Source organism: Microcaecilia unicolor, chromosome 5 (genome assembly GCF_901765095.1).
Source record: "Microcaecilia unicolor chromosome 5, aMicUni1.1, whole genome shotgun sequence".
NCBI classification, from domain to species: Eukaryota; Metazoa; Chordata; class Amphibia; order Gymnophiona; family Siphonopidae; genus Microcaecilia; species Microcaecilia unicolor.
Window position 1 is genome coordinate 89,651,125 of NC_044035.1, and position 24,656 is coordinate 89,675,780.

Sequence of the window (24,656 nt, forward strand, 5' to 3'; positions counted from 1 at the left end):
CATAATAAGAACTATTGAGTATATGTTTAGATTGTACATTTGATTCAGTGTGATCTGTGTCATAAGGGTTTGAAATATCAGTAATTGCAAGTTGCATTATAACTAGCAGTAGCAGGTGTGTGCGCATACACTTTGTGGAGGTGGAACACAAATTGTGCTATGATGGTTCCATCTAAACACTACCACATGCTTTCCTTGGGAACGCTATGGGTGTAATGGATATGGACTGAGCACAATTTAAATAATTAAGCTATATTGGAGGCTTTATGTATAAATGGTTGGTTTGATTTATCCCAAGTAACTTTGGTGTAGCATTCAAATCTGCATGCCAGAGTGGCAGTGGGGACACCTATATGTGGGTACAGTTGGTTTCTGGTGAGTTTTGGAGGGCTCACAGTTTCCTCCACAAGTGTAACAGGTAGAGGGAGGTATGGGCTTGGGTCCATCTGTCTGCAGTGCTCTTTACCCACCACTCACTTCTCCAGGGACCTGCATGCTGCCCTAATGGACCTGAGTATAACATCTGAGACTGGCAAGTAATATTTTAAATTACATTTTTAGTGGGATTGGGTTATTGACCACTAGGGGAGTAAAGAGAGGTCATCCCTCATTCCCTCCGGTGGTCATCTTGTCATGTAGGGCACTGTTTTGTGCCTTATTTGTTATAAAAACAGGCCTAGCTCAAAACACCTTAGTTTTAGTACAGTACGGTTTTGTTTTGTTCCATTATGGCTGAAAAACATCCAAGGAACATCCAGATCCTGCCCTTAGCACACCTCTTTGTGATTTGAATGCACTTCTGATGGACTGCATAGAAAATATCTAAATACTGGTTTTGAAAATTCCAATTTGGATGTTTTGTGAGAAACACATCCAAATGCAGATTTCTGCCACTTTTTGGATGCTTTTCTCTTTTGAAAATGAGTTCTGTAGTAACCTATAGAGCTTGGTATGTCTAACTTAACCCTCCATTGCCCCATGTAAGCCGCATTGAGCCTGCCATGTGTGGGAAAGTGCGGGGTACAAATGTAACAAAAATAAATAAATAAAATAAGTGTTTTGAAAATGAGCACCTTTAGTGTGCCAAACATTTGATGCCAATTAGGCACCTAAGGCTTGGCACTCAAATAGAAGTTAAGTATCAAAACAGGGGTGAAATAGTAGTTAGGTATCTAAGAGCACTTGGGTGATATTCTATAACTTGTTGCCTAAGGATCGCATTCAGTAGATGGTGCCCAAATTTGGGATCCAGAAAAAAATCATCATGGAGCACTACTCTATAAAGAATGCTCGAAGTTGAGTACTCTTTATGCAATAGCACATAGAGCCCATCCCTGTCCCCAAATTTGGGCACCAGGTATGCCAGCTGAAACCTGGTGTAAATGTCAGCACCTAACTCTTATTAATTCCAAAAGAAGTCAGCTGGGGTAAATCAGAAGCTACAGAAAAATCCCAATATCACACTAATAATTCACATAAAGCTCAAATATAATAGCTTGACTTCATGAATAGAGTATATTTAGTTGTACTTTGGGGTGTGAGCCCTTAGTTTGTAGTGGAACTACAAAAAACCAATCACTGACTAGTAGACATGGGGCTGGCCTGGACAACTCTCAAGTACAGTAAATATACTGGGATACACTAGGTATAAGAGGGATAGTGCCTAAGTCGCAAAAGCAAAGCGGCCCAAAGCTGTGCATGCACATAGTTAGTGGATTCTCTGGAAACCAGTCAACTCAGTAGTGGGAATCTATACCAAAACCCACTCAAACACAAAAACTGGAAGCTAAAGTGGAACCCACTCACACACAGAGGCTGGTAGCTACTGCTGGAACCCCCCCCCCCCCCCCTCCACACACACACAGAAGCTGAAAGCTACACTGGAACCCACTCACACACACAGACTGGAAGCTACTGTTGGAACCCACACAGACACAGAGGAGCAGCATAAAAGGAACCCACTCACACGGAGAAGCAGAAGTGTCTCGGTAATCCAAGCAATGCAGTGAAGGAGGGAGAAGGTGTCATAAGTACATAAGTACTGCCATACTGGGACAGGCCGAAGGTCCTTCAAGCCCAGTATCCTGTTTCCAACAGTGGCCAATCCAGGTCACAAATACCTGGCAAGATCCCAAAAAAGTACAAAATATTTTATGCTGCTTATCCCAGAAATATTTTCCTTAAGTCCAATTTAATAATGGTCTATGGACTTTTCCTTTAGGAAGCCATTCAAACCTTTTTTTAAAACTCTGCTAAGCTAACCACTTTTACCACATTTTCTGGCTACAAATTCCATAGTTGAATTACACATTTAGTGAAGAAAAGTTTTTTCCGATTTGTTTTAAATTTACAACTTTGTAGCTTCATTGCATGCCTCCTAGTCCTAGTATTTTTGGAAAGCGTAAACAGACGCTTCACATCTACCCATTCCACTCCACTCATTATTTTATAGACCTCTATCATATCTCCCCTCAGCCATCTTTTCTCCGAGCTGAAGAGCCCCAATCACTTTAGCCTTTCCTCATAGGAAAGTCATCCTATCTCCTTTATCATTTTTGTTGCCCTTCTCTGCACCTTTTCTAATTCCACTATTTCTTTTTTGAGATGCGACGACCAGAATTGAACACAATATTTGAGGTGCAGTCGCACCATGGAGCGATACAAAGGCATTATAACGTCCTCATTTTTATTTTCCATTCCTTTCCTAATAGTACCTAACATTCTATTTGCTTTCTTTGCCGCCACAGCACACTGAGCAGAAGGTTTCTACGTATCATTAACGACGACACCTAGATCCCTTTATTGGTCAGTGACTCCTAATGTGGAACCTTGCATGATGTAGCTATAATTCGGGTTCCTCTTTCTAACATGCATCACTTTGCACTTGCTCACATTAAACGTCATCTGTCATTTAGACGCTCAGTCTCCCTATCTCGTAAGGTCCTCTTGTAATTTTTCACAACCCTCCCACTATTTAACTACTTTGAATAACTTTGTGTAGTCAGCAAATTTAATTACCTCACTAGTTACCCCCATCTCTAGGTCATTGATAAATACGTTAAAAAGCAGCAGTCCCAGAGCAGACCCCTGGGGAACCCCACTAACTACCCTTCTCCATTGAGAATACTGATCATTTAACCCTACTCTCTGTTTTCTAACTTTTAGCCAGTTTTTAATCCACAGTAGGACACTACCTCCTATCCCATGACTCTTCAATTTCCTCTGGAGTCTTTCATGAGGTACTTTTTCAAAAGCCTTCTGAAAATTCAGATACACAATATCAACTGGCTCACCTTTATCCACATGTTTGTTAACCCCTTAAAAGAAATGTAATAGATTGGTGAGGCAAGATTTCCCTTCACTAAATCCATGTTGACTTTCTCTTATTAATCCATGTTTTTGAATATGCTCTGTAATTTTGTTCTTTATAATAGTCTCTACCATTTTGCCCGGCACCGACGTAAGACTCACTGGTCTATAATTTCCCGGATCTCCCCTGGAACCTTTTTTTAAAAATCGGCGTTACATTGGCCACCCTCCAATCTTCCGGTACCACGCTCAATTTTAAGAATAAATTGTCTCAGAACCCACAGGAAGCAGAAAGCAATAGGGGCAGCTAACAATGTAAGAGCATCAAAGCCTGAGCCCGATGGGGTTAAACGCCCCGTTCCACAATGTCTAGTGGCACCTGACATCACCACAGGGTCATGCTGGCGGCTGGCCCATGTAGGTCCCGCGACACTTCCAGAACAGCGATGGATGGCTCCTCCCACAGTAGCCGGTTGGTAGTTCCAATTTGACGCGTGTAGTACGCACGTAGGTTCTTACGCACCTTAGTAAATGGGCCCCTATGTTTGTAAATTCCCTTAAGGTAGGTCTATATATTTCATACACCAAGTTGTAGCTTGTAAGAAGAAAATCATTGTCAGTTGAATTCTTATTTCACTTTCACCCAGCAAGAGAAAACTGTTCATTAATTTGCCCAAGAATAAAATTCATCTGCACACAAAGGAGAAACAAAATTACTGCACATCAGGGGGGTTTCTACTCTTTTAATTTAAACATGAATCTTAAGTTTAGTTATTATTTTCTGACTGGTGAATATTATTGTGATTTTATTCTTGCATAGACCAATTACTTCATATATCTGAGTTTTAATCATTATTTATAAACTCATTTCAACCTAGCTTATTTTAAGAGTCATACTTAGAAGAGACATGTTTTTACTTAAATAAACTACATAAAGGGGCCCTTTTACTAAAAGAGTTATAATCTGGGTTTAGGGCATTTTAATGTGGGACTTTCCTGCACGCTATGCCCAGATTCAATGCGGAACAATTTAAGGCATTTTTTGAATAACTTGTCTTCATGTTGTGAACTAACGATCGCATTAATGTGCATTACCTTTAAAAAGATATTGTGGGAACACTTACTGCCTGTTATTTAAGAGTTGCCAAGTGTTCCCATATTAACTCATCATTAACCAGTAAGCAGGTATTAATGCAAACATGCCAGCTGGTTAACACTTTCATACTCATTCTCTCCCCCCATGACATACCCTCTCAAAGAATATTTAAAAAAATAGCTAACAGGCAAAATACCACAAAACCCTTTAATGTGTTTGTCAGTAGCCTGTTTTTCACTCACAGACTAATTCTATATATGTCATTCAAAATTATGCACGCAAATATGGGCATGTATACAATTCACACATGCAATTTAATTGATTGATGAGTCAATTAGCGATGATAACTGGCCCTAATAATCAATTATTGATGCTAATTGGCATTAATTAAAATGCGTATGCAGACATTTAGGTGCAGGGATCCGTGTGTAAATTTTATGCATGGATCTGAAAAAGGGGTGTGGTCATGGGAGGGGCATGAGTGGACCAAGGGTATTCTTGGAATTTACATGCAGTTTTATAGAATAATGGAAATCCACATCTAATTTAGGTGCAAGAATTTACTAAGTTTACTAAGCCACGCTATAGGCAAGTTAGCATTTTTAGCGCAAGCTAATGCTAGAGATAACCATAGGAATATATTGGTGTCTCTAGCATTAGCGCACACTAAAAATGTTAGTACGCCTTAGTAAACAGAGCCCCAGGTTTTACTCGCTGTATACCCTCACATCCAAAATTGGGCTCAGATCCTGGCGCCATACGCCTTTCTATACACAGCACCCAACTCTGAGCACCATTTATAGAATAGCGCTTACTGCTAATTTTTAACGGTGCCCAAATTTGGTTGCCACTTATAGAATTGAGTCCTAAGCATGTATTAGGGCTTAATACCCTTTAGTAAGAGGGCCCCAAAAGAGAGGAATAGCTTAGAGAGACATAAACAGGGCAAGTTGTCTAATATCTGTAATATTCTACTTTTTGTACATATATACAGTACAACACTTCAAAGTATACTAAAGGGGGATTTTACCAACCTATGGTAAATATATGGCATTTTACCACAGCTTATTTTATCAGACAGTATCATAAGTTAGTGACTCACACAGTAAACTAATAATGGAACCCACAATGAACGTTGCAAACTGCATTATTCTGTTTTCTAGGAGCATCTTCCACACAGCCATACAATACATGCTTCGCAGTGCAACCACACTATCTATCAGGACATGTAATATGGGTCTCAGTGCAAACCTAAACACAGAATGTGCTGTGGCAGTGTAGCCTGACCACCTGAACAGCATCCTCAAATAGTATCCCTCAATCCTATCCCCCTGAAAGTACCTCAGATCTCCAAGATGGCGTCGAGGACAGATGCCTGAGAGGAACGCTCTGGTTTTCCTAGTCTTGAGATTGTGCTGCTGCACCCTACGAGGATTTCTATGGGGAAGCAGAAGGGTGATCCCCGCTCCTAGAAGCCTCCATTTGTGGGGATCCCAAAGTGTTTATCTCAGCTTACGATTCTTGGATTGCTTTCTTCTTCAGCTGTGGATGCAGTTCCTACCTTGGGGGGTTCAGCCTGATGTTGCGGCTGACCTTAGTACAGACTGGGTCTCATTGAGCCTGGATCATCGGCAAGCTCCTCCTCGACTCAGAAGCTCAGAAGCCTAGAGGGCAGATGCCGTACCGTGTGATTCGGAGGTTGGCGAAGTATTTGAAAATGGAGGTGCGGCTTGCTTGGACTCGGTTTGAGGAATTGCTGGGGTAGCAAAGGAGATTGGTGCCCAAGCTTTTGGTATTCCATCTTCTGGAGAAGTGTACTGTTTGCATGGAGAGCTACAGAAGCCTACTATAGTTGATCTGAAAGCCCTGTGGGTGGCACTTAAAACCATGGATAATTCTCTTGAAACCTCATTCCTAGGGATGAGGTAAGGGATTGAAACTGTGTAGACTAGGGTTAAAGTCCAAGAGGAGTTGGTGCAAAAGCATGAAGAGGGTTTGGATTTCCAGGATAGAAAACTGGAAGAAGTAAGATCTTTGGAACTTATGAAGATTACAGAACAGAGAACGTTACAGCACAAGTTGGAACATATGGAAAATCAGATAAGGAGAACTAATCTGACGTTTCTGAATTTTCCGAGGTCTCCAATAATTACTTCAATGGAGATGGTTCGTAAGTACTTTCTGGAGATATTGTGTGTGCCATCTGAGAATATGTCCCCCATTGTGAGAGTGCAGTACTTATTTTTAGGAAGTACTGGTGGATCATCTACTCCAGTGGAGGAGGCTGATATTTCTCCTTACTCAAAATTTGTCAGCATTCCTGGAAAACTCTCTTGAGGTTGTTACTAGAAGAACTACACTCCTAGGGTCCTGTTTACTATGCCATGCTGTGGGCACACTAACTTATTAATGATAGAGATACCCATATATTCCTATGGGTGTTGCTACAGATAGCACATGCTAATTTTTAGCGTGCACTAAAAAGTCAGCACACCTATTGTGTGGCTTACAGGCTTATTTTCAAAAGAGAAGGGGGCTCATCTTTCGACACAAATCGGTAGATGGGTGTCCTTCTCCCAGGTTCACCCAAATCAGCATAATTGAAAGCCAATTTTGGGCGTCCTCAACTGCTTTCTGTCGCAGGGATGACCAAAGTTCATGGGGGCATGTCAGAAGCGCAGCAAAGACGGCACTTGGGCGTGATTAACACATGAGCGTCCTCGACCGATAATGGAAAAAAGAAGGGCATCCCTGATGAGCACTTAGGTGACTTTACTTGGTCCTTTTTTTGTTACGACCAAGCCTCAAAAAGATGCCCGAACTGACCAGATGATCACCGGAGGGAATCAGGGATGACCTCCCCTTACTCCACCAGTGGTCACTAATCCCCTCCCACCCTCGAAAAAAAAAAAAACCTTTTAAAAATATTTTTTGCCTGCCTCAAATGTCATACCCAGCTCCATCACAGCAGTATGCAGGTCCCTGGAACACTTTTATTGGGTGCAGTGCACTTCAGGCAGGCGGATGCAGGCCCCTCCACCCCTACCTGTTACAATTGTGGTGGTAAATATGAGCCCTCCAAAACCCACCAGAAACCCACTGTACCCACATCTAGGTGCCCCCCTTCACCCCTTAGGGCTATGGTAGTAGGGTACAGTTGTGGGTAGTGGGATTTGGGGGGGTTGTGGGGCTCAGCACACAAGGTAAGGGAGCTATGTACCTGGAAGCAATTTATGAAGTCCACTGCAGTGTCCCCTAGGGTGCCCGGTTGGTGTCTTGGCATGTCAGGGGGACCAGTGCACTATGACTGCTGGCATCTCCCATGACCAAATGGCTTGCATTTGGCTGTTTCTGAGATGGGCGTCCTCGGTTTCCATTATCGCCAAAAATCGGGGACGACCATCTCTAAGGATGACCATCTCTAAGGTGGACCTAAATTTCATGATTAGGGTGTCCCCGACCGTATTATTGAAATGAAAGATGGACGCCCATCTTGTTTCAATAATACGGGTTTCCCTGCCGCTTCACAGGGACGTCCTGCGAGGACGACCTTAGGAAAACTTGGGCACCCCTTTCGATTATGTCCCTCTTAGTAAACAGGGCCCCTAGTGACTTTTGCTTTGGAGCATGATAGGTATTATATATTTCCCCAGATTCTATATAGCATGATTAATATTGTGCGTGAAAATCCTGTTATATTCTGGATTTGTGCATGAAATTTGTTACTTAACAAGCCAATCAGCACCAATAATTGCCACTTAACAATGAATTATTGACACTAATTGGCATTAACTAGAAATTACATGCACAATTTGTTAAGTGTATTCCATAAAATGGTGCACGTAAATTCTAATGTGCACTGTCAAAAAGGGGGCATGGCCATGGGTGTGGAATGGGTGGTTGTAGCCATTCTGAAAATTTGCATGCAGTATTATAGAATACACATGCTCTGCACTTAACTTAGGCACCTGTATTTACACCGAATTTTACTTGGCATAAATGGATGTGCCTTAAGTTAGACACTTACATTTTAATAGTTGTCATCCGTACCATCTATGAAATAATTTACCTATTGGGCAGTTCCTAAGATTACGATGCCTTTGTTCATCTCTGTCAGAGTTTAAAATACAAGCGGATATATTGAAAGCCCGTTTTCGAGAACATGGCTATCCTGATAAGACATTGAAGAAAGCTTACCTAAGGGCAAGATTTGCACAGAGAGATTTATTATTACAAGAACGTATGAGAAATGACGATGCAGAAGAAACATTGATCTGTGTTTTACCTTTCTCCTCTCTGGCAAAATTCGTAGTACATTATATCATGACACACTAGCATGTTTTACAAACTGATGGGATGTTTATGGAGAAGCCAATTATAGCATTTTCTAGAGCAAAAAATATAGGTGAATTATTATCTAAGAAAAAGAAACGATTGGCTAATAAAACTAATGTAATTCCACAACATGATTGCTGTGGTAAGTGCCAATGGTGCACTGAAACAATCCCAGGATCAATATGGACAGATCCTCAAACTAAACAAAAGATAAAATCTTACACATCTACCAATTGTTTGTCATCTATGGTAGTTTATATCATCCAGTGTCCATGTGATAAGATATACGTAGGTAGAAGTCAGCGCAGTATAAAAATATGTTTAAATGAACATAAATCACATATTTTAACAGGAAAATGGAGGCCCCGTTAGCTCAACATTGGGCTGATCATAAACATGATATTCTGGATCTTCATTGGAGAGTAATTGATCAATTAACAGTAGGGTGGAAGGGTGGTAATGTAGAAAGTATTCTAAATTACAGAGAACAGTTTTGGATTTTTTCTTTGAATTCAGTTAATCCTTACGGGTTAAATCACGAAATTGAATGGCTTTTATGTTCTGTTAACTACACAGACTATTACAGCTCCTCTAGTAACCCATTGCCTCCAATTGAACCACAAATTCATAGATTTACGATGGTTCATAGTGGATCATATTATAGATGTTCCTGGAGGGATAGACCGAACGAGTAGATTGGCCCATAGGGAACAATGGTGGATTTTTAAATTAAACACCATCAATCTTACTGGTCTTAATGAAACCATTGAATGGAACACCATTATATAAAGAGATGCTTTATAATTTGTTCTGCGTTGTAGTTTTTTAATTGCAGTTTTTCAATTGAAGTTATAGGATTGTTCTGCCTATTTTTGAGAGTCAATAAAGTTTTTACTGTTGCAGTGACGCCACAGAGGGAGGTTTCATCATGTAGCCATTGATTGTGCGCCTTTAAAAGCCTTGCAAGTGGAATCTTTTTAAAGGACTACAGTTGGTGTTGGAAATAAGGAGGAGCAGAAGGCCGCCTTAACCCTAGTCCCTGAAGAAAGAAGAGTGAAACCTGCGGCGTCGGGCGTGTTCAGGGGAAGGCGAAGGACTAGAATGTGATCTGTAGGGGTATTTCCCTGTGATCTAGCCTAAGCTGGTCTTGGACTATACAAGCCTATGACATCTTGGTATAATAAGATGGCTGCTGCAACATCTCTGTGTCAGCAAGATCCAGCTTCAGCTTGTGGAAAATCACTGACAGGCTTGCTAAAGCCAAGGACAGTCTGTGTTCTAAACACCCTCTTCTATCACCCTGAGAACGGAGTAGGGAGGCAGACATGGCTCCAGAAGTTACCATTCTCCAAGGTCACAAAACAAAGAACTCTTCTTGCCCATGTACTGAACTGGACAAGATCATGATTGGTTCCTAGCGTCACCTGACCGGGAGGTACGGGAAAAGCGGGAACAGAAGTAAGTTAGTGAGTCGGAGACCCTTGGAAGAGGGGCAACTGGTAAGAGGACCTGAGAAATCCAGCAAGGCTGGGGGGAGCCAGAGACTTTGTATGATACCAACCTCGTGACCTGCATCCTGGTGCAAATACCTGTGGCAGAGATATTGGCTCTGATAACCAAAGGAGAGACGGGGACCTACTTCGTTGCTGATAAAGACCTGCACTACATAAGACACAGACAGCTAAAATAGCGTCTGGGGAGATTCTGATCCGGTCTTATCTGAAGCCGTCATCACGACAGCGTGGTAAGATCACAGTGATATATTTCCTGGTCTGGGGTTAGGCAGTGGTTTTATCTAAGTACGACTGGTTTATGTCAGCTCTTGGTCAGGGAAAGCTACTAATGTGTATTTTGCATAAGATGTGATAAGTTTCATAAGGATTATTAGGTTATCATTTGTGCTGTTCTAATCATTACCGTACTTAGTCTCAGGATAATCAGGGTGTAGTATAGACAATATATTTTGATAGTGCTCATATCAGTAAGGGATATTTTTATTGCATAAGCTAGCGCAGAGTATTTCTATTTTCTTATCCATAATAAGCTTATATATATATATATATATATATATATATATATATATATATATATATATATATATATATATATATATATATATATCAGCTGTGTCTTTCTTTTCACTCTACACACCAACACCTGGAGAGGTGCCAGAAGCAAGATTCCTGTATCACACCCTAGACAGAGCTAGTGAGTCCGTTAGGCAGACTTATGCATCAGGGAATCTTGGTATAAGTAATCTGTGGGTACCTGTTGCCCTAGGTATTATTTATCTCACCCTACAGATCCCCAGTTATATGGTGGAATAAGGAGATATATATTGAGACAACAATGCAGCCATGATGAGAAGCTCCAGATGCATGACTCAGATAAGTGATTGTTTATGTTTAAATAGTAGCTGCCTTATACCATTATACATGTTGAGATAACAGTATTAATCAATGAGGCAGTGAGCACATGAACAGTGAGCACGTATTTTGGACTGGTGGGGCATAAGAATTTTTTAAAAGAAAAAAACAAACATATAAAAAATATTTGCACCAGTCTGATAGCACTTTTATTGGGATATGATGTTTCTAACAAAATAAAAATAATAATATATAAAAAAACAGAGCAACCCGATGAATGAAGTGCTACACCAGTAAGCTACGGAGATATACTGTGTGCTTATTATAGTGGGAATATCTGAGGGTGCTCTTTAACAAAAATAGAAATTCAGCACAATACTAGCGGCAGGCTAATGTTTTCCTGGTTTTGATGAGACAATTGGGACATACTTACCAGAGATTAAAGGATATACAATAGTTATACGATTGTGTTCACTTAGGGGCAGATTCTATATATGGTGCTATGAATTATGCATGCTAAATTGGGGTGCATGCCCTGTTTAACATGCATAACTTAATTGAGTAACAAGCCAATCGGCGCTGATAATTAATTGGTTGATAATTGGCAATATTTAGGATTTATGCACATATTCTATTATACAATGATGTGCATGTAAATTATAATGTGCTTACATATTTGGGGGTGTAGATAGGGGTGTTTCTAGGGGGACGGGGTCCTAAATGTTATGTATGTTGATAAAGAATACGGCCAAGCACCTAACTGTAGGTGCCACATTTAATCCTGTTCATAGCAGGCCTAATTGCAGGCACCTATAGATAGGCACAGTTTATGCCTAAGCATGATTCTATGAAGGATGCATACTCTTTATAGAATCACGCTCAACACATTAAATTTTTGGTGCTGATTTTTAGGCGCTCCTTATAGAATATACCCCACTATCACCCAAATTCTATATATAGTGCAACTTGAGTTGCGTGCACAATTCAGCTTGGATTCTGATTAGCACGCTCAACTTAATTATCTTAACATGCCAATAATAGCCACTTAATAAACAATTAGTGACACTAATTGGCATTAATTAGAATTTACGTGCACAACAAGTTTTACTTGGTGTAAATGCACACAACTAAATTTCGTCATGAAGATGGGTACTAGGTGTATTCTATAAACTGCACCTAACTTTAGGCATACTTTATAGAATACACCTAGGGGTATTTTTTTCAGTGCCAATTTTTAAAGTGCCATATATAGAATCTAGCCCTATGCATAAAAATAACTTTGGAATATTACCTCCAATACGTTTTACAGCATAATAGATAGGATTATACTGATAGACATGTGTATGCTATCTTCAAAGAAAGTTTGCATTAGAGGACAGGGGTTCTACCTACCTCTTCCACATCATTATCCAAAGCTATAAGCTTTAATGGAGATGATAAATTCCGATTGTCAGAGATGGTTGTGCCTACTGGGGATGACTCCAGGATGAATCCCTCATAACTGTACATTGTAAATAAGGTGATTGATTGTTCTCATCTAGGACATCGATATGCAAGTTGGCAAAAGCAGGAAGTGGGTGACCATTGTCTTGTTCTGCCTACAAAAGAGAAATATTTTTCACTTTTCATTTTGAATTTATTATACCTCTAGTCCAGACCTATCAGCTGACTCTAAGTACTTAATGGCACCACAAACTGTTTATAGGTCCTGTCTTTGGGGCCTGTTTATTAAACTGCAGTAAGTTTTTTGCATTTACAGTAGCTTAGGTGCAAAAGTGAATGCATGGTAAGTACAAGGCTTGTGAGGTAAATGTTGGGGACTTGCCCAGCATCTGCCCTTCATTTAAGGCAGGCACCTAGTACATGTAAATACATTGACAGAGAGAACAGTACATGTATTCAGGCTTACTGCCAACCGGCCGTGAAGTAGTAGAACGAAAGTTTTGCGGCCGGTTGAAGGCAACTTGTATGATTTGCTGCAAGCAGTTCTCAAGGCAAATTTGAAGTGCACTCTGATATTTGAAGTGACATACAGCACGTGTTTGAAAGGGAAAAGGAGTGCTATAAGAACCTTGAAAAAGCCTCTTGCACTTACTTGTTCTAGGTCATGAAACTTAATCCGCAGAAAGCTCCATTATATATTCCTGAGGCAGGCATGTTTTGTGCCGAAACACGGTGCCATGTCAAGTCTTGAGTATTGATTCTATATTATTGTGCATTGTTTCATACATATCACAGCAATACATTTTTAATCTAATTGATCCTGAGGTTTGTCTAGTCTTCCTCCATTCCCCACTTATTTGTATAACACCTCCATTCAGCAAAATGACAAGTTGTTCAAGATGTATGGCTATACAGATCTGCTGAACACAAATTTTCTAAATTTGTTTTTTCTCACACAACCTGAGTATTGATGAACAGATGGTTCTATACTTGGCAGTAACTCCTGCAAGATGTTTATTAAGGGGAACTTATTTTAGGAAACTATAGCTGTAGAGATTTTTTGTATGGAGCCTGCCTACGTTGTGATAACTCATTGTTAAATAACTCCTTTATTTTTTCTTAATAACAAATTAAGGGCCCTGTTTACTAAGGTGCATTAGTGTTTTTAGCGCTCCTACACTTAGCATGCACGCTAACCATGTAGGCGCATATAGGGATATTGTAGGCAAGTACATGGTTAATGCACATACATGGTTAACACGTGTTAAAAATGTTAATGCGCCTATAACACTGCTTAGTAAACAGGGCCTTAAGATCAATATTGATATATTCCATTGCTTGCTTCTAAGACAGTTTCAAAGTAAAATCTTATCTGGTTAATTGTATCATGTGTTGGTAATATATGGGCTGGAGTAAATTCAATTTTAAATTTATAAAGAAGGTAAGTAATATATTCTGCTTTGACTTTGCCTTGATTCACAATATTTCCTCAAGCTAGAGGGGATCAAAGTGGATATACTTTTTTAAGGAACTTAAGGCTCCTCCAGAGAACCATACATATCCTCATGACAGCACTAAATATGACCTATATATTACTAGTTTTAATAAAGTCAGGAGCCTAGTAGAAATGTGCACATTTTGCATTCCCATAGGATCTTTTCCCTCATGCTGCTATACTGACATTTTTCATTTCATCACTATTATGTATATGTCCCATATCTTCTCCTTCTAACAAGTTAACATCCATTGGAAAGTGGAACTTCAGTTTTGATTTGTATGTCTTTTTGTTTAATTTGGAATAAATTTAGTAATCACCCAAAATTATCTAAAAGTTATTTAGAAAATTATTAAAGTCCGTACTATTCAAAAAGGTTTAACCTCCAAATTTAACATAATCAGCTTAATCTCTTTGGTTTCAAATGATCCAAAAACACTTGAATCTATTTTACTATTCTACTGTTGAATATTATACCAAAATTTAATTTACTGTTTGTACTGTTTATATGCCATTAATACTGTATTCCTGATTTAGCTTATGAAAGCCACATTGAACCTGCATCCAGTGGGAAAATGTGGATATAAAATGCTTTTAAATAAATAAATAAACAAACACATAAATAAATAAAATATTTACTGTTTCTAAATGGAAAATATTTTCAGCTGATTCTCACAGTATGAGGGTAATTATATAACAAGACATCTGGTTTGATGGGACCTCCGTTACATCTTTGTCCAAGTGTCTAATCTTTGAGGAGGAAATTTCGAGGCTGTTTGTTGGTCTTGTGGGCCCAAGTCACCTGCAAGTCCATTTCAAAGGGAAATCTTACACATGCAAATAGATACATTGAAATTAAGCACAGGGCTTCAAAAATTAAAACCCTTCTTTCTTCTCCATCTGCTCAGAACAGCCTGTTTATTTTTTTATTTGATACATTTATATCCCACATTATCCCAAACAACTTTGGGTTCAATGTGGCTAACAGGAAGCAGTTTACTACAATACAATGCAAGTAATGTGAGAGTACACAAGAAGTGGACAATCCAATGAGTGACAATTTTTCACAGGGCTTCCCTCCAAAGATCTAAGGGAGGGCCATCTAAAAAGTAGGATTAGTCTTTACTCTCTCTCTCCACTATAATATAAGTTTACCTCCATTTTGATGGTCTATTTTCTATGCAACACTATTCTTCATCATCAACTGAGTCCACTCTTCTATCTAGCAGGAGTCCTCCACATGCAGTCGTGCCATTTTCAATAGTGAGGGGCAGGCATGCTCTGCAGGACTCCAGGGAACTTGCCTGCCCCTAGCAATTGAAAACACAATATAGTTTCCATTGGACAGAGAACTCTCTGGATGGATTAGGCTCTTCTTGAGCATGGTCAATCCCTGTGTTAAGACACAGGGCAAGCAACTCTAGAGTCAATGTAGCCTATAGCCCCCCCCCCCAAAAAGAAAAAAAAAATTAAAAAGAACAATCATTCTTACCCTTATCATCCCAGTATCCACAGATCTATCTAGTCACAATAACCAGCCAGCCAGCTCCTTCCCACTAGCTAGAAATTTAGCCAGCTGGCAACTTCATCTGTTCTACTCAAATTCCTCTCTCCTCCTCCCTTGCTCCTCACCTTCTTTCCTGCCCCTCCCCTTGCTACCCCTTGTTTCCCTCCCATTACTACCTCTGCTCTCTAGCTGGCCCTCCCTGTACCCTTCCCCACACTTCTGTCTTCGCTGGCCTTCAGCCCGGTTGTGGTCGGCCCTCCTTTAACGGGTGTACCTGGTTCTTTCCATATGTCACTGCCTGTTTACCCATGCACAGTTAGCACAGTCCTCAGAACACACCAAATCAGTCTGTTTTTCAAGATATGCATAGTGAACATACATGGGGTAAATTGCATGCATTGCCTCTGCTGTATGAAAATCTATTTCAAGCATATTTATTATGGGTATCCTGAAAACCTAACATGCTTGTTGTGCCCTCAAGACTAGGTTGAGAAACACTGGTGTACAGGTAACTACTTACTGAGCCAGTTTTATTCTTTTTAAATGAATACTCCTTATTTTGATATTTATCATCTACGTACATTTTCTCTTTGTGGACACTTAAAGACGTACTTTGTGAACTTGTTCCTACTATAGCTTATATCACCTGAACATCAATTCTTTTTAGACAATTCAATTCTTGGAACAAACATATGGTTCTTATCTAATAGGACTTTTTTTCTGTCATGGTGGGCAATTTAGTAAAGTATATATCAGCAGTGGCCAATTAGCACATGTTGCTATTTTGCTTTAATTGGTCTGTGCTTACATTTGCAAGATATAACAAACATCGTTTTTCTATGTGTAACCTGATAATGAACTGTTTTGCATGTTTTTGCATCTCAGCTCCTCATTAGCATACTCTTTTGTCTTACAACTTTCGTGAATTCTTAATTACTATCAGAAGCACAAATATGTTCCCTTTGAACCACAGCATTTGAAGCAGTTTTTGATAGGGAAAAATTTGATTTCTCACCCAGCAGATGATTATGTTGAGGAGGCCTGTTAAGGACCCAGAATAATTCATTTGTGCTTCCTATGTAGTGCTTTGTGCTCCTTTTGCCTCTTTATGGACATTATAGTGTGTCATTTCTGAGCTGTTTACTAAAGTGCGTAAGGCTTTTCCACTTACCTTAAATGCAAAACTTAAGGTGTGAATACAGGAGACAAGACCAGCATCTGCCCTGGCCTGCAATTAGTGGACATGGAACAATGAATTTTCCCCTGAGGCAACTATCAGGAAACATGGATTTCCTGTCAGGCTACATGTGAAGTGCCAAATATATTGACATGTTTTGGACAGCAGAATAATTGGATAACACAGCACACATTTTGCAGATAAGTAGGATTATAATTATTATATTTGGTGTGGACTGGGCATGTATTGTTTCTTTGTTTGTAGGAGGTGCTAACTGGACCCCTGGATATATTGAACTTTTTGAATCAAGCACTATTAAGTAGAGGTTTATTTTTCTTTAAGAAACCTATGATGTCGTTGTATGCTTAAGCTTGTGTGCTTATAGCATTTGATTACAGATGAGGTCTTTTTTTCTCCACTTTTATTACAGTGATATTAAGTTTTGGATTTTAACTTTGGGTCCAGTGTGCACTCACAGTGTTACCTGAATATAACTCACCTTGAGCTACTACTGAAAAGATGTGAGCAAAATCCAAATAAATATAAAATAGTACAAACTTGATTTTCAGATAGTGGGTGTACATATGCTACCTGCGTGGGCATATAGGACTAGATTTTTTTATATCATGCCTAAAAAATTGGCACCAAAATGAAATTTGCTTGTGTATTCTATAAGTACACATTAACTTAGGCATACTTTATAGATTAAGCCTAAATTTCCATATGGCATAGAATACTCTGAGTGCTGCTTTGCACGACTAAATTTAGTTAAGGGCAGTTAAACCAAGTAAAACTTGGTGTAAATCCCAACACCCAAATTATAAGCAGACTGGGGGTATTCTATAACATAGATTTTAGAAATGCCCATGACCTTCCCATTCCATGTCCATGGTGACGTCCACTTTTCAACTACGTGACTTAGAATTTACGCACACCACATTACAGAATATGCTTAGACAGTTCTATGTGTAAATTCTAATTAATGCCAATTTGTGCTGATAATTGGTTGTTAACATCCAATTATCAATACTGATTAGCTTGTTAACCAATTAGCTTATGCACATTGTTATGTAATATGTTGCGATTTCTGTGCAGAAATCTCAGCGCGATATATATAATCCTAGGGATAACGCGAATCCCAGTAAAAAATCTAAACACAGAAAGTGCCATTGTGACAGAACCTGATCCCCCTGAACAGCATCCCCCTCTGACAGTACCCCCTGTATCTAATCCCCTTTGCCAGTCCAAACATCCAATCAAAACCACCTGAAACGTATGGCCTTTCCCCCAGAAAGTAACCATCCCGGACCAACTGAGAGGACGCACAAGAATCTGCTCTATACTTACCTTGTTTCCTTCGTGTTGGTATGCCTTCCAAGTGTAAGGGGAAGGTGAGGTTTTATCCCACCAAAGCCACCTCTACTTCTGTCGATCAACAGAAGTTGGATTCGTTCATGCTCCTGCGGTGGCAAGGAAATGAGGGTGGGATCCTGGCTCAGCATGGGATGAAGGGAGAGTCCCAGTTTTCAGGAGAAATATCTTTGCCCTCCTCTGATCAGGTTCTTCCGCTGCTTCAACAGCTGCAGACCATGGAGTTGACTGCGGAGACCCCGAGGAAGGATGTGGCATCTTCAGTAGCCATTGTGGGGGACTCCTTTGGCTCTGGAGCTGTTGCTGGTTCATCAGTGGCAAGTGCAGGAGGAAAACTACCTGCAGACATGTCATCTAGAGTATAATCTCTACTGCTTTCTGGCATGGCCCCGGAGGAGGATTCACAGGTCTCTTCAGGAAAGGAACCTTCTGCTTTGGTTGCTTCCAAGAATTTCACATTAGAAACTTTGGGTGAAACACTAATTCATTTAGAGACTTTCATACAGGGCTGATCTCTGAAACTTTCATCTTTGGTGCAATCAGTATAGATGCTGGCTCAGGCAAGTGAAGGTAGTGTTGAAGACTTTAAAGATCAAGTTAATTCTTTAAAGGAAGTGTTTAGAAAAAAAAAGTACAAGTTGCTGTTATTAAGGATAAAGAAGTGCTAAATATAAGAATGGAGAATTCGGAAAATCAACTACGGTGTTTTAACCTTTGTGTGCTGAATTTTCCTTCAATAAGTGCAGTTTCACCTTTGGAAACTTTTAAAAGAGTATCCACTAAAAGTGGTACCATCTATTGGGGACATTTATTTCTTACCTAAAAGAAAGGAATATTCAGCGCCTGTGGGAACAATGGGATTTAATTTGGATGCCTCTCTGGGCTCAGTGGATAGTTTGGGTACTTCAGGAGTTATTCAATCCGTGACTGCTATGGTGGAGAGAGCTACTTTACTTGTTTCTTTGGTATCCAAATAGGACCTGAACTCATTGATACAGATTTATTTTAGGAAAGCTTCAAAGGTGTATGAGGGTCAAAAAAATGTGAATTTTCCCTGACCTTTCCTGGGCTACCCAGCAGAGGCATAAGTTATTTCTTGCAATGTGCCAACAGACTGTTTCTATTGGCGCAGTTTTTCAGTTAAGGTTTCCTTGTAAATGTGTAATAAAATATAACAACGAACAATATGTTTGCTTTATTCCTCAATAACTGAGATCTTTTCTTAATGTGAGGAAGTTTGCAACCAGGAGGGGGGGGGGGGGGGGCAGTGCTTTGACCTAATAGGTCCCTGATGTGACTCTCAGAAAGATAAACATGGTTAAATGTGTTAAATGCCTGCTGTCAGTCAGCTTGCATTTTGATCTTTTTTCCTTTTTCAGTTCCCTGCTGTTTTCTTTGATTTCCACCTCCTCCCCCTTTTGTGAACTAAGAGTAGAAGTGTATAGTTTATTTCTTTTTATGGATAATTTGTTCACATTGTTCCATTATATGCCTCAGGAGAGCCGGTTGATGTAGTGTATTTAGATTTTCAGAAAGCTTTTGACAAAGTTCCTCATTAGAGACTCCTGAGAAAATTAAAGAGTCATAGCATAGGAGGCAAATTTCTGCTGTGGATTAGGAATTGGTTATTGGACAGAAAACAGAGGGTAGGGTTAAATGGCATTTTTCTCAATGGAGGAGGATGAATAGCGGAGTATCACATCAATCTGTACTGGGGCCAGTGCTATTTAACCTATTTATAAATGATCTGGCAATCAGAAAGATGAGTTAGGTGATTACATTTGCAGATAACACAAAACTATTCAAAGCTGTCAAAATGCATGTGGCTTGTGAAGAATTGCAGGAAGATCTTAGGAAACTGAAGACATGGCATTCAAAGAGCAAGAGAAATTTAATGTAGACAAATGCAAAGTAATTCACATCTCCTTTCTCTTTTCTCCCTCCCTCTTCTCACACCCACCCCCTTTTTCAGCCCAGTGCCTTAACAGGTGAAGAACAAAAGTTTGTTTGTTTGTTGTTACTCAACAACTTTTTAATTTATTGGAAAGCTTCCCACAGGTAGATATAAATATTCCTCAGACCAAGTCCTCTGAGGTGGAACTGCAGAACACCAGTGCAGAGCCACTTTGCATCATATGGATGCCAGACAAGACAGCATCACCCTAACCACATCCTGTGGAATGGTGGAACAGGGCCTATGGAGTAAAAAAAAAAAAAAAACCCGAAAAACTGGATCAGCTATAGAAGGAACAGAGAAAATATTGGAAAACAACTTGGCATACTCCTCCCATAATTGTTGGATTTGGGGACATTCCCACCACACTTGAAAGTATGTACCCTCCATCCCATGTAGACGCCAACACTTATTAACCACAGAGGGAACAAAATAAGCTATGTGGGAGGGACAGCGGTACCACCTGTAAAGTCATTTTACTCCATTTTCAACCAGAGTGGCTAAAACACAGAATGAAAAGTGTTCAAATAAGCAGCAGTACAGATCTGATCTGTAAATGAACATCCCAGCTCACTCTCAAAGTGCAATAAAAGGGGAAACTTTTGAGGAGTTTCTTTACCCTAGTAAATGGTATATTTGGGATATCATCTTTCTCTGTCAAAGCCCATGAGACAATAATTCCTTGAGATGAGACATAGCCCACAAGAACCTTCCCCTTAGCAGATCATCTTGGAGGAGATGTCTAATCTGTAGATAAGTTTTAGTTGGAATCTGATACATGTATATCATGAAAAGAGCAAAAACTTCCCTTTAAGGGTTCCACAGAAGCATCTTATCCAGTGACTCACCATATATCGAAGGATAGGATTCTGAATTTTCCCTTGTCTAGTTATCTGGTAGGGTGCCCACAGAGCCTGTCAGCAGGAGGTAGAATCTAGAAATGCCCCCTCAATTCACACCCAGGGGAAAGGGTGACTGGCTTCCCAAGATAGAAAGGATCTAATCTGAACCACCCAAAAGTATCTGTTTAGATTGGATACCCCCAGTCCACCCTCGGCTCTCTCTCATCAACACCATCTTGGAAACTTAGGGCGGGTGTTTCCTCCAGATGTGTTGAAAAAGTTTACGTTGCTAAAGTGTTTAATGTTCCTCAGTGTATCTATCATATATGGACCCTATTCTACCACAACCACACCTTGTACTTGTGCAGATCGGAACCGGCGAATGCTGCTACCGTACTATGTAAGCTACATTGAGCCTGCAAATAGGTGGGAAAATGTGGGATACAAATGTAACAAATAATAAATAATAATAGTAATAATAATAATAATAATAATAATATCATGAAGTAAAATTGAATATCACTAAAACTGCTTAAAAATTATTTTAGCTGGTGGAAACAGTACTAATAAAGGCTATATTTTGTGCTCCTTTTTCCACACTGTTCTATACAATACAGTATGGCCAAATTTCAGTGTCAACAATTGGCTAACAACCAATTAATGGTGTTAATTGGCCTTAATTGAGAGTTAGGTGCACATCATATTCTATAATAATAAGCATATAACTCCTATAGTGCGTAATTTCAAGGGGAGCATTTTAGGGGGCATTGGGGGGGGGGGCGTTCCTATGAGCTATGCACATTTTTTATAGAATTTTCCTGATCCATACCTAATTTAGACACCGGCATTTACACCTAGTCTCAACAGGTGTAAATGCAGGTGCCTTAAGTTAGGCATGGATTAGGCACTTAGGCACTATTCTATTATATCTGGTTCTTTTATATGGACAATTATTTCTAAACTGGATTCACCATGGTTTACATAAAAGAAGATTCCAAAACATTAAGGCAAAGAGTTACAAAACCAAAAAACATAATACAGAATCAAACTTAACCTTCAAATAGATAAGTTCTAAACATTTTTCTAAAATTAATATAAGAAGGATGTGTTTTTAGGAACATAGGTAGCACATTTCATTGGTTTGCCCCTGACAAGGAAATGATTTATCAAGAATAGATTTTAGTGTGACATTTTTCATAGATTGATAGTCTAATGTTAAAGTCCGATTAGTAACACAAATTTATCCTAGGAGTGGAGGAGTGGCCTAGTGGTTAGGGTGGTGGCCTTTGGTCCTGGGGAACTGAGGAACTGAGTTTGATTCCAACTTCAGGCACAGGCAGCTCCTTGTGACTCTGGGCAAGTCACTTAACCCTCCATTGCCCCAAGAAAGCCGCATTGAGCCTGTCCTGAGTAAGAAAGCGTGGGGTACAAATGTAACAAAAAAAAAAAGAAGGAATCTATAACAAATCTACCAGCCCTTCTGCATTAGACCCAAAAAGTACTTTGAAAATTGAACATATCAATTTAAATCTGTTACACTATGCAATGGGTAACCAATGTAATTCCTTCAATATAGGTAAAATGCTATCAAACCGACCCAAACCAGAAATCAATATGGCTGCCGTGTTCTTCATTAACTGAAGATGAGCTTTCATTTTACAGTTAATCTGGGAATATAAGGAGTTGCAATAATCTAATTGGGAAAGAAGAATAGTGATTTGTGCCAAAATTCTAAAGTCTTCTTTCCGTAAAGAAGACCTAATTGCATGTACTTGTCTAAGTTTAATTTTTTGTTGTTGTTGTTGCTTAGAGCACCAACCTATTTTTCAAATGTAAGAGTAAAATCTATAATAGCTCCCAATACTCAAAACAACTCTCAATTTTCAAACTTTCACCAGAAGTCAAAACAATGGAACTATTTGGAATAGTTTCCCCAAACCAGAGTAACTTACCCCCCCTCCCCCCGTTTACTAAGCCATGCTAGCTGTGAATGGCCTGTGTCAGAATTAGCACATGGCAGCAGCTAGTTCAGCTTATTAAACAAGGGAGGGGGTTAGTCTTTTGTTTATTCAAACACAGAAAATGTCTAGTAACCTAATTATTGATATACAAAATATAATATTTAATAGAACTCAGAATATTGTCAGTTCCTCTCACAGGGAAAAGAAGAAAATATTATTCACATAAGATAATATTGTGATTCCCCTCAAGGAAGAAATTACACAGAGAACTAAGATACACACCAAACAATGATGGAGAAAGTGGAGAGCCCTGGGCACTCCACAACCAGGATTCCAACTAGAAGATCTCTCCATATACCCTTTAACACTATCAGTGGCATAATCAAAAGAGAAGGAAGCCCATCTTCTGACAAAAATCGGGAGATGGGTGTCCTTCTCTCAGGGTCACCCAAATCAGCATAATCGAAAGCCAGTTTTGGGTGTCCTCAACTGCTTTCCGTCACGGGGATGATCAAAGTTCACGGGGGCGTGCCTGCAGTGTACCAAAGGTGGGGCGGGGACGTGGTTAAGAGATGGGCGTCCTCGGTCGATAATGGAAAAAAGAAGGGCGTTCCTGATGAGCATTTGGCTGACTTTACTTGGTCCAATTTTTTTCATGACCAAGCCTTGAAAAGGTGCCTGAACTGACCAGATGACCACCAGAGGAAATGGGGGATGACCTCCCCTTACTCCCCCAGTGGTCACCAACCCCCTTCCCTCCAAAAAAAAAAATTAAAAAAAACATTTTTTCCAGCCTCTGCCAGCCTCAAATGTCATACCCAGCTCCATCACAGCAGTATGCAAGTTCCTGGAGCAGTGTTTAGTGGGTGCAGTGCACTTCAGGCAGGTGGACCCAGGCCCATCCCCCCTACCTGTTACACTTGTTGTGGTAAATGTGAGCCCTCCAAAACCCACCCGAAACCCACTGTACCCAAATGTAGGTGCCCCCCTTCACCCCTTAGGGCTATGATAGTGGTGTAGAGTTGTGGGGAGTGGGGTTTGGGGGGCTCAGCACCAAAGGTAAGGGAGCTATGCACCTGGAGCAATTTCTGAAGTCCACTGCAGTGCCCCCTAGGGTGCCTGGTTGGTGTCCTGGCATGTGAGGGGGACCAGTGCACTATAAATGCTGGCTCCTCCCATGACCAAAGGGCTTGCATTTGGTCATTTTTGAGATGGGCGTCCTCGGTTTGCATTATCGGCGAAAACCGAGGACGTCCATCTCTAAAGACAACCATCTCAACATTTAGATCAACCATCTCTTAGGTCAACCTAAATGTTGAGATTTGGGCGGCCCCAACCGTATTATCGAAATGAAAGATGGATGCCCATCTTGTTTAGATAATACGGGATGCCCCGCCCTTCGCGGGGACATCCTCAGAGATTGGTGCCCTTAGAGATGGGCATACCCATTCAAAAATGCCCCTCCACATGATCTACTCTGTAAAATTTTCTGAAATCAAGTTAACACTATACGTGACACTCCTACTTCAGATAACCTAGACAGAAGTATGTGATGATTTATAGAATCAAAGGTAGCTGATATATTGAACAGCAATAACACAATCTGTAATCCCTGACTAAAAAGATGTCTAATTTTAGTTGTAAGAACAAGGAGCATTGTTTATGTATTATGTCTTAGTATAAATCCATGCTGTGACTTATGCAAAATATTAAATCATTAACTGAAAACTCCAACACCTTTGCCATCCATGGGATACATGCAATAGGGTGATAATTCTCCACTTTTGTCAGGTCAGCATT

The 24,656-nt window shown here is 40.0% G+C and overlaps 1 protein-coding gene across 1 annotated transcript in view; it reads right to left on the reverse strand.

Annotated features, from left to right (window-relative positions):
• The window catches only part of PCDH15 (protocadherin related 15), a 1,022,916-nt gene that overhangs the window by 564,381 nt on the left and 433,879 nt on the right, over positions 1 to 24,656 (reverse strand). The window contains 2 exon segments of the mRNA XM_030204966.1: positions 12,499 to 12,620; positions 12,623 to 12,704. Coding sequence (XP_030060826.1) covers positions 12,499 to 12,620; positions 12,623 to 12,704 — 204 coding nt within the window.